Here is a 12,407-nt window from a genome sequence, read left to right as displayed (position 1 = left end):
TTGTATTCAACCACAAACTGTAAACCCTCATTCAACATAACCATCAAGCCAAGGAACCAAGCCAGTGGTGTCAGGGAGTATGTCGGGAGCAGCACCAGGCGTTGCAAAAAATGAGGTACCGACTTGGTGAAGCTACAACATAGGACTACTTAAATACCAAGCACTGGAAGTAGCATATGTTAGACAGAGCTAAGTGATCCCATACCAACAGATCAGACAAAAAAATCTGCAGCCCTACCACATCCAGTTGTGAATGGCGATGGACATTTAACTATACAGAGGAGGAGGCTCCATGAATATCCCCTTCCCGAATGATGGGGGAACCCAGCACATCAGTGCAAAAAGACAAGGCTGAAGCACTTGCAACAATTTTCTGTAGAAGTGCCAAGTGGATGATCCATCTTGGCCTCTTCCCAAGGACCCCATCATCACAGATGCAAGTCTTCGGCTAATTCGATTCACTCTGGATGCAGTAATATTATGGGTCCTAACAATATACTGGCTATGATACTCAAAACATGTGCTTCATATCCAGCTGGACCCCTAGCCAAGCTGTTCCAGTACAGCTACAACAATGGCATCTAGACAGCAGTGTGGCAGGACAGATCCAATCCAGCCAATTACCACTCCATTAGTCTACTCTCAATCATCAGCAAACTGAGGGAAGGTTTCATTGACAGTGCTATCAAGTGATACTCACCAATATTCTGCTCACCGATGCTCAGTTTGGTTTCTGCCAGGGTCACTCGACTCCTGGCCTCATGATGGCTTGGTCCGAACAAGTACAAAAGAGCTGAACTCAAGAGGCGAGGAGACAGTGATTCCCCTTGACTTCAAGACAGCATTTGATCTAGTGTGGCATCACTAGTATGGAGCCTTAACAAAACTGAAGTCGATGGAAATCAGGGGGAAATTTTCACTGGTTGGATTGGGCCCAGATTTTTGCTACAGAGGCTCTCTATCATGAAGAAAATCCCAGAAAAGACTGGAAATTCCAAGTCCCGCCCCCGAACACAGCATTTCCTATTTTCGCAGGGATGGGGCTGAAGTCAGGCCGGGGTTTACACATGCATGGTTTAAGGAGGCAGCTGACCATTTAAGTCAGCCTCCACTGAAATGGGATTTTGGTAGGCCAGGGGTGTGAAACCCAGAGTGTGCAGATTATACCAGTTAAAAGATCTGAACTTGGTGGATTCATTTAGATACGCCTTTGGAGAGATGATGCACCTTTTGGGATTGTTAAAACGAAACATGATTGTGCATAAAAAGTGCATAAACTTATTGGAACTGTCAGCTGTCAATGAACTGTCAAGGAATAAAGCTGCCAAAGAACTGTCAAGCTGTCCAGGAACCGTGAAAGCTGCAAAAAAAAACTCTCAAAGGATGCTAGGTGAGTTGGCATGGGGGGGTAAGGGCAAAGGATGATGGGTGGGGGGCATGGGTTGGCATGAGTTGGCATTAAGTTGGCATTGGGCTATAAAATGCCATGAGGATGTGGAAGGCATAAGGGGAATTGAGGGGCCATGGGGTTGAGTAGAGGAGCATGGGTTGGCATATGGGGTTAGGAGGGGCCATGTGGGGCATAAGATAGCATGGCAGTAGGAGGGACTAATGGGGGTGGGTGGAGGGCATGACGTGGCATAGGCTGGCACAGATTAAGCATGGGGAGTGTATGGGAGGCTGAGAGCTTTTTCTTTGTTTTAATCTTTTTATAAATAACTTAAAGACATTGCCAGAGCCTTCCGCCTAGCTCGCCGCCAGACATGGTAGCCTCCAGACTCATTCTGGGAATGGTGTACCCAACTTCCAATGCAGCCTGTACCCCCAGAACGACACCTGAACGGTGGGCGGCCATTTTTAAAGGTCGGGGTTGTCCCCGACCGGGGAAGGAAAAGCTTGGCCCAACTGTTACCATCTCCATGGAGACTTTTAAAGAGATTTGAATGTCCAGTGACTGATTCAAGGGATTGCACAACAAGATTTCAGGTGAAATTGTCCACGATTTGCACTGTGTGTGGTAGCGAGCGGTAAAATGATGTTTTATCTGTCGGCCGCAATGGTGGGTTTTCACGCCGTTTCCCCCCCAAACCCACCGTGTCAGTTATGCATTCCCGGGAAACATGCTGTTTCACTGGCGGACAGGCTCATTCGCCCACCACGCCACCACCTCGCCACTTCATCAAGCTGGGCGCCATTTTTAAAGTCCAACTGCGTGTACACATCTCAGTGCTTCCAGACCATGACTACCGCTGGGAAGATGTAGACAAAAGGCTAAAAGACTCAGCCCCCAGGTTTAGTGATGCGTCACTGGAACACCTTTTGGATGCCATGGAGGCCCGCCGTGATGTCTTCTATATCTGCTCTGGCTGCAGGATGGGCAGCGGCATGACCAACCAGGCTTAGGAGGCAGTTTCAGCGGTGGTTGGTGCCTTGCTGCATAGAAGTGGTTGGTCATCCAGTGCAGATAGAGGATGAATGATCCCATCCGTGCAGCCAGGGTATGATAACCATCTCATCACTCTAAAAGCACACACTCGGCCCATCGCACATTCACTGGCATCTCACTCACTGCCAGCTCAAGGGACATCACCACCCATTCTCACACACGTACCCTCACGTGTCCATCTGGTCTCATCTCCTCTGGAGACTGCCTGCTCAGCCCTCACCATCTTGAGGGCACTTGCACAGATCAACACGTGCCCCCACCACACACCCTGGGATACCCTCCTTCCCCAGTACAGCTTTCGTCCTGCAGCCTCTTCCCATCCCTGAGGTCAATTCTCCCATTTCGCCAAGCAAGCCTTAGCCCTGCAGCCATTGAAAAGCCACCTACATGTGGCTGATCTGATAGGTAGAGACCTACCCGTGAGCCCTCCTAAAAGTGAAGCCTGGCACTGATGACTGCGAGTGCTGCCCGAAGCAAGGTAGGCAAACAAACCTCGAAGCCCCGAGCGAAGTGCAGCTCGCCAGGTGCAGGTCGCTTATATGCTGTTGTGAAACACGTTGGCGTGTTTTCCTGCCGAAGTGGGTGGACGATCCAGTGGGCGGGAAACAATTCCAATGGGCAGGCCTAATAATAACATTCTGATGTATTATTATCAGGTTCTTGATGTCCGGTGGCGGAGAATGCGGCCCGCCATTGGCAGGCTGAGCAGACGGATCGCAAACTGGTTTCACGTTATCATGAAACCGATCGCATCATATTGTCCGCTCATGCCACCGAATGCGCCCGACATCGGCAGGTATGGAAAATCCTGGCCTTCATGTTTTAAGACTTTTTCTGTAATAAACACACTAAAATCAATATCGGCTACGCATTACTTAATAACTTTGTAATATAACTGGAAACTGCACACCACATTTATACATTACACTGCACTCTCTGCAGAATTGTGCCTTTACAGGAACCAGTCCAAAGTTACTTGCAGCTCCCAATGGGCTCACTTCTCCCTGTTTCCCTGAGTCGTAATGTGCAGTGTCCACCAAAAGTCATTTCCCTCAGTGTTCTGACAATTCCCAAACTGACTTCGAACTGTCTCGGAGCTGAAGAATTGTGCATTCAAAATAAAGATTTTAAAGATGATAGAAACATGTACCCACATGTGACTCAGTCACAAGAACAGGGACATGTTAAAAATGAAGTTTAAAATGATTTATTGGTTTTTCAATTACTATTGGAAACCTCAGCCTGCCCGTGGAGGAGGTTTCTTAAAGCATGCAAAGGCTGCCTATCCGATCTGACTGTAAGGTTGAATGGGCAGCGAAAAATAGAAATAAATTAATTGCTTAAGAGGCTTCTTAATCGTCAGTGGGCAAGCTGCTGACTCTCGCATGTGCTTGCCGACCAAAATATCGCGAGAGTGCGCATGATTTTACGTCCAATCGGATCGGGCGCGCACCTGTCCTTGGGACAAAAAAGTCTGCCCCCTGTCTGTCTCACTCTCTCTCTCTCTGTCTGTCTGTCTGTCTAGGGTCTCTGAGTCAGTAAGTTTGCACACCTAAAAGCCAGCTGCTTTTTCCTTTGTGAAAGCTGGCACTTGAGTTTCAGTAGGACTTGCCCTGTGCCCTCCGACCCATGGCAACTAGGTCACATAAGCATATCGCTGGGCAGAACTCGTCGGAGGTCTCATGCCCCTCCCCAGTTTTCCATTTTACCTTGAATTAAAAGAGACAGTTTGAAACATAACTGTCTCATCATCCTAAAAATAACACAAAAGAAGATGGTTGCAGTAGCCCAAGGACAACGTTGAAGTTCCTTAGGATATTGTCCTAGGACTAATGACCTTCAGCTGCTTCATCAGTGACCTTCCCTCCAACATAAGGTTGGAAGTAGGGATGTTCATTGATGATTTCACAGTGTGCAGTACCATTCGCAGCTGCTCAGATACTGAAGCAGTCCATGCCTGCCTGCATGCAATGAGACCTGGGCCACAGTCAGGCTTGGATTGATGGGTGACAAGCAACACTCAAAAACCACATGAGTGCCAGACGTTTTGACATTCAATGGCATTACCATCATGGAATACTCCTCCATCAACATCCTGGGGTTATCATTGACCAGAACGTAACTGGACCATCCATATAAATATTGTGGCTGCAAGAGCAGGTCTGACACTGAGTATTCTGCAATAAGTGATTCAACTCCTGACTGGTCAAAGCCTGTCCACCATCTACAAGGCAGAAGTCAGGAGTGTCATGGAATACTCTCCACTTGTCTGGATGAGTGCAGCTCCAAAAACCCTCAAGAAGCTTGACACCCCATCCACCACCTTAAACAGGCTCACCCTCCACCACCCTTGCACAATGGCAGCATTATGTACTACTTGCAAGATGAACTGTAGCAACTCGCAAAGGTGCCTTCCACTGCACCCTGCACACCATGACATCTACCACCTAAAGCAACAAGGATACATAATCTGCAAACTCCCCTCCAACTCACGCACCATCCTGATCAGAACTATATAACTGTTTCTTCACTGTCGCTGGGTTAAAAACCCGGAACTCCCTTCCTACTAGGACGATGGGTGTACCTACAGCACAAGGACTGCAGTCCCATATCAGCATTATGGACTTTGCTCTGAAGTGGCCTAGCAGCCATGCAGTAGAATCAAATCACTGCAAAGAATAACAAAAATAACCCCCCCTCCCCCAGCCGACCTAGTAGCATAGCGGGAGCACTGCCCCACATGAATTTTAGGAACAAAAGAATAAGGCTCACCGGCTGTTTTTAGTCAGTTGTTAAAGACAAACTGTCTCTGTGACTTGTCCGTACACCATATTTGAATAATTAAAATTATTCAAAGCAAAGAGGTGGGTAAGCAACACGATATTAAGATAATCATGTTTTCAATTCTGGTTTTTCAGCATATATATTTTTTCTCAATAAAACTATTTATATTCAAAATGATGCACATAAATATATCTTGAAATCAAAGAGGGATGTTTAATGCCCAGGGTAATATTTTGCTCAGTTCTGTTTGATAAATCCAACATTTTCATATTTTTTCTTTTTTTATTATTGCAGTTAATTTTATGCACATTTAAACACATTTAATTGGACCTCTTTACTGAATAATAAATTGGTTTATAGCCAAATTATTCATTTTTTTTATTCATTGAAAGGATGTGGGTGTTCCTGGCAATGCCAGCATTTATTGCCCAACACTGAGTGCCCTTGAGAGGGTGGTGGTGAGTCGCCTTCTTGAACCGCTGCAGTCCTTGTGGTGTAGGTACACCCACAGTGCTGTTAAGAAAGGAAATCCAGGATCCAGCGACAATAAAGTAATCATGATGTATTTCTGAGTCAGGATGGTGTGTTACCTGGAGGGGAATTTGCAGGTGGGGGTGTTCCCGTGCACTTGATGTTGTTCTCCTGATGTTGCAGATTGGGGAGGGGCTGCTAAATTAAGCCTTGGCAAGTTGCTGCAGTGCGTCTTGTAGAATGGTGCACTGTGGTATTGGAAATGAATGTTTAAGATGGTGGACTGGGTGCCAATCAAGTGAACCGCTTTGTCCTAAATGCTGGTGAACTCTTTTGAGTGTTATTGAAGCCGCACTCATCCAGGCAAGCGGAGAGTATTCCATCACACTCCTGACTTGTGCCTTGTGGATGATGTAATGGTTTTGGGGAGTCAGGGGGTGAGTTAATTGCTGCAGAATACCGGTGGTTACATCATCACCATTGCTACCACTAGCTTCTTATTCCAGAGTTTGTTTAATTTAATGAGCTGAATTTAAACTCTCCAGTTTCTGAGGCAGTATTTAAACTCATGCTTCCAGATCATTAATCCAGGCTGTGATGCACAGGTGCAGTAGCAGGACTGCAATGCTACAATACCCAATTCCAAATGCATTATCTTCTGTATTTGCAGCTATTGCTGTAGCAGTTGCTGAAGAAAATATTAATGGGCCATATATTATTTATTAATCATTAAAATTCTGCTCTCATAATATAAGGCTTCTGGGCATCCATATGGTGATGGAGCATCCTAGCTTCTGTATTCTGAGATTTCTAGTGGAATTTGTTTAATGTTCTGACATTTGCATTTAAAATGAACAAAAGGCACTTAAGTTATTATCTTTTGAATGATTTTTCTCACGTTGTGGTATCAGCCTGCCTACGTTTTTTATCTGCTCTCTCTGACTGTGATTGGCGTTGAAGGAGTAAAAATTAACTTAAAGATGCTACAGATATAAATGAATTATTTAGTGAGCTGTGAAATTGATACCAGTAATCTGCCTGTTTTAATGCCATTTAATAAGGTGTGATACGACGGACTGCCCTTTTGGACATAATGGTGTGTTTGCATAATAACATTAGAGATTGAAATTATTATTTTCCCCTTCCAGTCGTGTTGCAAATCTGCTCAATAATTCCCTTGTATGCCTTAAGTTTTCTTTATTACATCTCTGCTGTTCTCAGGAATTGTGACTAAGTGTGTTGGTGTCAGGAGAGCCATAATTGATTTCACTAAAGGAGACACTCAGATTACACCAACGAGATTTTTAATACAGGTTGGAGGAGCTGCACCTTGCCCCCCATTGAAAGTGAGTGACATAAGCGACCAAGATCGAGATTTTACTGTTATGTAGTTTTGAACCAGCACTGTTGACTGCAAGATTTTTTTTAAATACCTTTTACCTCAGAACGCAAGTGGGCTAAATTCCAGGATCAGGCCTACTCCTAGTGGGTTGCTGGTATGAATAGCACCAGTCATGTCGAGCTTGCAGTTTGACAGGATGGGATATCTTGCACTGCAGCAGAGGTTCAAAAGGCCCTCAGCTGCAGTTTTCATTTTAATGGCTAAAGTTTTTTGAGGTATAACTTTTGGGGAATTTGGGAGTGTGCAGTAGAGGATTAGTAGAACACCATGGTCTGATGAGGCCTCTTTATAAGTGCTGCTGAAGGCAGGGTGGCACCAAGGCCACTAGCCACAGGGTGCATTAGGGAAGGTGAGCTACACATCAATCTGTGCCTCAATGATGTCGATGGCTCTGTGGGGCTCATTTATGCACTCTCGGCAGCTACTTGTGGCTGTCTTAGAGACGACGTGAGCTTGTGCTTAAGAGGATGGATTCGTTTACATCCTTCTGGCTGGAATAGCATGAACTGTCATGAGGTAAAAGTGTCCCGTCTGCCACCTGGGAAGTGGGAATTCAATTTTTTTTATGTATTCCTGGGCATCCTGCAACAGAAGCGAAGTGCTGCAGAGTGATTGAAACCTGAAATAAAAATACCAGACAACGCTGGAAGCGCTCAGCAGGTCTGGCAGCATCTGTGGGGAGGGAAACAGAGTTAATGAGCTGGTTTAATGCAGCCTGTTGTAGTGGGAAATAGGCCGGCTGGGCGCTCTTCATTGCCGGAATCTCCCAGCGGTGGCAAAACCTCCCCCGAATAAGTCGGAGGGTGGAAGGGGCTGATGCAGGATCCATGGCTGCCAGCATCGGGCTGTCAATTAGGCTCATTAATGAACCAGTTAACACCCGTTATATCTGAGCCCACCACAAATCAGAGGTGGCTCAAGAATTAAGTTGTAGCCACACGGCTTTCCCACACCCCCCCCCCGATGGCTGCCCAGCAAGGTTTGCCAGCAGCCTCTTGGGGAGGGGTGGGTGGATCACTCGTTATCAGGCACTCCTGGCTAGATTGAGGGACCTGGCATTGGGAAGGGGGTCCATTGAGAGCCACTCCCTGCCCTTATCTCTTAACCCCTGCCCTTCTGCGATCCCCACCCCACAATCCCTATCCTATCCTCACTCACTTTTGGCCTGGGGTCCCTTGGCACTCCTGGGCCTCTGGTAGGTGCATTGCTGACAATTGAAAACGCTCCAGGTTATGCTCCCAGCAGTGAGGACCTGCCGGCTTCTCATTGATATTGTTTTAAATCTTTACGCAAAACAACCCCCAGTTGAATCACAAAGTACAGAAGGAGGCAATATGGTGCATATTGTGCCTGTGCTGCCTCTTTGAAAGGATTATCCACTCACTTTTTCCCCTGTAACATTGCATTTCTTTTCCTTTTCAAGTATAAATCTAATTCCCTTTTGAAAGTTACCATTATCTGTTTCTACCATCCTTTCAGACGATGCATTCCAGACCATCATAACCTGGTGCATAAAAGAAATTCTTCACATCTTCCTTCAGCTTCTTTTGTTAATTATCTTAATTCAGAGTCACCTGGTACTGACCTCTGTCGGTGGAAGCAGTTTTTCCTTGTTTATGCTATCAAAAGTACCTCTCTAGAAAAAAATCAGTGTTATTTCATTATTGCATCATATTCCTCAATCTGTATAAATTTAGCTTTCTCTCAAGTGCTAATTGATCCTGAGGAGTTCCCTTTTCTGGGAGTTGGTCCCACCGATCCATTATCCTGTGGGCGGGAATAATTTCTTTTATCTCTAGTCTTAAATGTTTATACTTGAACGCTCATTGTCTGAAATAAGTATCTTGCTTACTTCCCCCTTAGCTAAAATGGTTGTTTTCCACCTGAGATGTCTGTGCTCCTCCAATTCTGGCCCCTTGAGCATCCCCAATTTGAATTGTTCCATTGTTGGTGGCCGTGCCTTCAGTTGCCTAGGCCCCAAGATCTAAAATACCCTCCCTAAACCTGCCTACCTCTCTAACTTTCTTTCCTCTTTTAAGTCGTCTCTTAAAACTTACTTTATGTGGCTTGGTATGAAATTTTCTTTTTAAAAAACCCCTGTGAAGCACCATAGGATGATTTAGAATGTTAAAGGTGCTATATAAATCCAAGTTGTTGCTGTTGTTACTGTCACCTTTTCCTTTGTACATCACCCCATATCTATTGACATTAAGATTTATTTTCTAAGGTTAACTGGATGTTATTTAATCATTTTCAGGTGGGAGACTTTATTTTGGTTCGTAGTGATGCAGAGGCTGAAAATGATTGTTACCTACCCGGTGTGGTCATAGCAACTCCGAACATAGCAATGCCAGCTGATAAATTTTATACAGTTTTAAAATACAATAATAGAAAGGTGAGTAGCTTTGCATGATTTAAAAAAAAGCTTCTTCCCTTATAAGTTCATGTCAATCAATTTATTAAGGGGTAACAATAGACGTAATTTAAATTACTTTTAATCAAACATTAAATGGATCAGTTAAACATTGGGAGCACTCAGCTCACAAACTCCATTTCTTTGTCACCGATTCTATTCCCCTCCCGATCTGCTGTCTCAGGCTGAATGAGATTGTTTCCAATCCCTGCATAATAATTGACTCTGAGTTGAGCTTCCAATCTCTCATCCTTCTCCATCTCAAAGAACAAGCAGCTTGTTGGAAAAATTCAGGCAAATGGTACGAGGGAAACCATAGAAAGTTGATTAAAGGACCACACAGAGGGTCAAAGTCATGCTCTTTGATAGTGGAGTAGGATTGGAAATGCTGTCGCGGAGACCAGTGCTGAGACTAGCTTTGATCTCAAGAGATAGGTGGTTTGGACTTGAGTACAGAGAGCATGGAGGTCTTGTGGCGGAGTGGGTAGTGTGCCTGCCTCAGAGCCAGGAGCTACGGGTTTGAGTCCCATCCCCAGTCTTGATGGCTAAGGAAAGTGCGTTCAAAGTGCAGCCAAAGAGGGAACCTGCAAATCCTTCCAACACATGCCAATGGCAGGTGGTGAAAGTGGCAGAGATTCCTGGTCAACAATGTGATGAAAAGAATGTTAGAGTCTCAACCATCACCCTCCATAGCTCCAGACTGCAACATGCATGTAAAAGTACATGCTGACACAGCAACACGGACTCCCTGAGTGAACTGTAACACACCATCACCACAGAGAACACAATCTTGAAATTTGCTGATGATACAAACGTGGAAGGCTTGACAAATAATGAGGAGACTCGCCAGTATGATGCCCATTTCTGCCAGAGCAAAGGGGATTTTCCAAAATTATGACCAGATTTGATAGAGTGCAGGGGAAAGGCTATGTTGTCTGGCTGGGGAATTGGTGATAAAAGTTCATCAATCTAAAATTGGCAATAAGAGTGTAAGGAGAGCAATGTGTTATCTTGAGGCCACAGGGAATGGGAAAAGAGCATTGTGCCTATTAAGAGAAAAATTAATAAATATGGCTGGAGAGCTGGGCTGTGGGATTAGTTTTGGATTATTCTAGCAAAGAGATAGATAGACACCATGGGCAGGATTTTTAGTTTGGCGGACCCAAGAGCGGCTGGGGAATGGACCCTCGACTGCGATTGGCCTCTGACCGTGCTTTCACACTGGCTGGACAATTGATGGGTAGCCATTGTGAAAGACTCGGTGCTGCTGGGGTGGGGGCGGGAGGAGGGCAGGTGCTGAAGTCAGTGCGGGTGCGGGGGAGCACCCACAAAAAGCTCCCTGAAGGCAGAGAGCTGCCTCAGGGAGCTGAAGAATTTAAATGCGAAAAATAAAGATTGTAAAAACCGGGAAAAAGTGCCCACGCATCAGAATCAGTCACCGGAACATATACTAGACAAAAATTCTGTGCAGACATTTTTATTTTTTTTAAATTAATATCGGAAACATTGGATGAAGTTTCCTCAAAAAGACAAAGGCTGCCTGGCTGATTCGCCTGCCTGCCAACAGTAACATTGGACGGGCAGCGAAAAGTCATGGTTGATTAACACGTTAATGGCCTTAATATACCTCTTAATTGTCGGCAGGCGCGCTGCTGACTCTCGCGTGCACCCGCCGACCAAAATAACGTGCGAGTGTGCAGTGACGTTGGGATACTCGCCCAGCCTCATCACGCACTATTTCGCACGCTATTTCACGCGCTATTTCATGTGCTATTTCACGCGCTATTTCACACGCTATTTCACGCTCTAGTTAACGCTCGAGCATGTCGGGCGCGCACCCGCACACCGAGTGAAAAATTCTGCCCCACGGGACGAATGTTCAAATAGGACCATTTGTCTTCTTGTTTAAAGATGTGCATTATCACAGTAAAGGAATTATAGATAAAAGAGAGAGTATAACATTTAATCTTAGCTTTCATGTTTCTTTTATAAGCCACTTAAATTAATCTCTTCTTGTTCATGATGCCATTTGAACGCAGACTGTAAACTGCCATGGGGTACATTTTTACCTTCACCATCTGGCTGATAATGTACTGGAGCAGATCTTTATAGAATCCATCTGATTTTCGTTCAGTGAAAATATGCCTCCATAGATTATTCACTTGTACCCCTGCACAATTCTGAAAGTAAATCTGCACCTCTCAGAATTGCTGGAGTTCTATCCCACCACATGAGTTTATAGATCACAGAGGTATAAATATGAAATTAAAAATTACTTTGGTGCCTGAAATAAGCTGTATTGGATAAAAACCCTGAAAATCTTAAGGCTCCAATTTTATTTTTGTACTTAAAATTTGCGAAAAGAATAGATGTTTAAATCTTTACAGATTTTGTCTCTCAATGAAAAGACATGAATGAGGCTACAAAGTGACATAGGTAGGTTAAGTGGTTGGGCAAAGATCTGGCAAAGAGAATATAACGTGGGCAAATGTGAAATTGTTCATTTTGGCAGGAAAAATAAAAAAGAAGCTTATTATCTAAATGGTGAGAGATTGCAGAGTTCTGAGATTCAGAGGGATCTGGGTATTCTAGTGCATGAGTCACAAAAGGTTAGTGTGCAGGTACAGCAGGTAATTAGGAAAGCTAATAGAATGTTATCACTGATTGTGAGGGAAATTGATTACAAAAGTAGGGAGGTTATGCTTCAGTTGTACAGGGCGCTGGTGAGACCACATCTGGACTATTGTGTCTCCTTATTTAAGGAAAGGTGTAAATGCATTAGAAGCAGTTCAGAGAAGGTTTACTAGACTAACACTAGGAATGAGTGGCTTGTCTTATGAGGACAGGTTGGACGGGTTAGGCTTGTATCCAATGGAATTTAGAAGAGTAAG

At 44.7% G+C, this 12,407-nt stretch overlaps 1 protein-coding gene across 1 annotated transcript in view; it reads left to right on the top strand.

Annotated features, from left to right (window-relative positions):
* Positions 1-12,407, top strand: part of LOC121283860 (von Willebrand factor A domain-containing protein 3B-like) — a 330,503-nt gene that overhangs the window by 182,028 nt on the left and 136,068 nt on the right. Inside the window, 2 exon segments of the mRNA XM_041198660.1 lie at positions 6,923-7,047; positions 9,361-9,498. Of these exon segments, the coding sequence (XP_041054594.1) occupies positions 6,923-7,047; positions 9,361-9,498 (263 nt within the window).

Source organism: Carcharodon carcharias, chromosome 11, assembly GCF_017639515.1.
Source record: "Carcharodon carcharias isolate sCarCar2 chromosome 11, sCarCar2.pri, whole genome shotgun sequence".
NCBI classification, from domain to species: Eukaryota; Metazoa; Chordata; class Chondrichthyes; order Lamniformes; family Lamnidae; genus Carcharodon; species Carcharodon carcharias.
The sequence above is the reverse complement of the archived record's forward strand: the minus strand, read 5'-3'. Positions and strand labels throughout refer to the sequence as shown.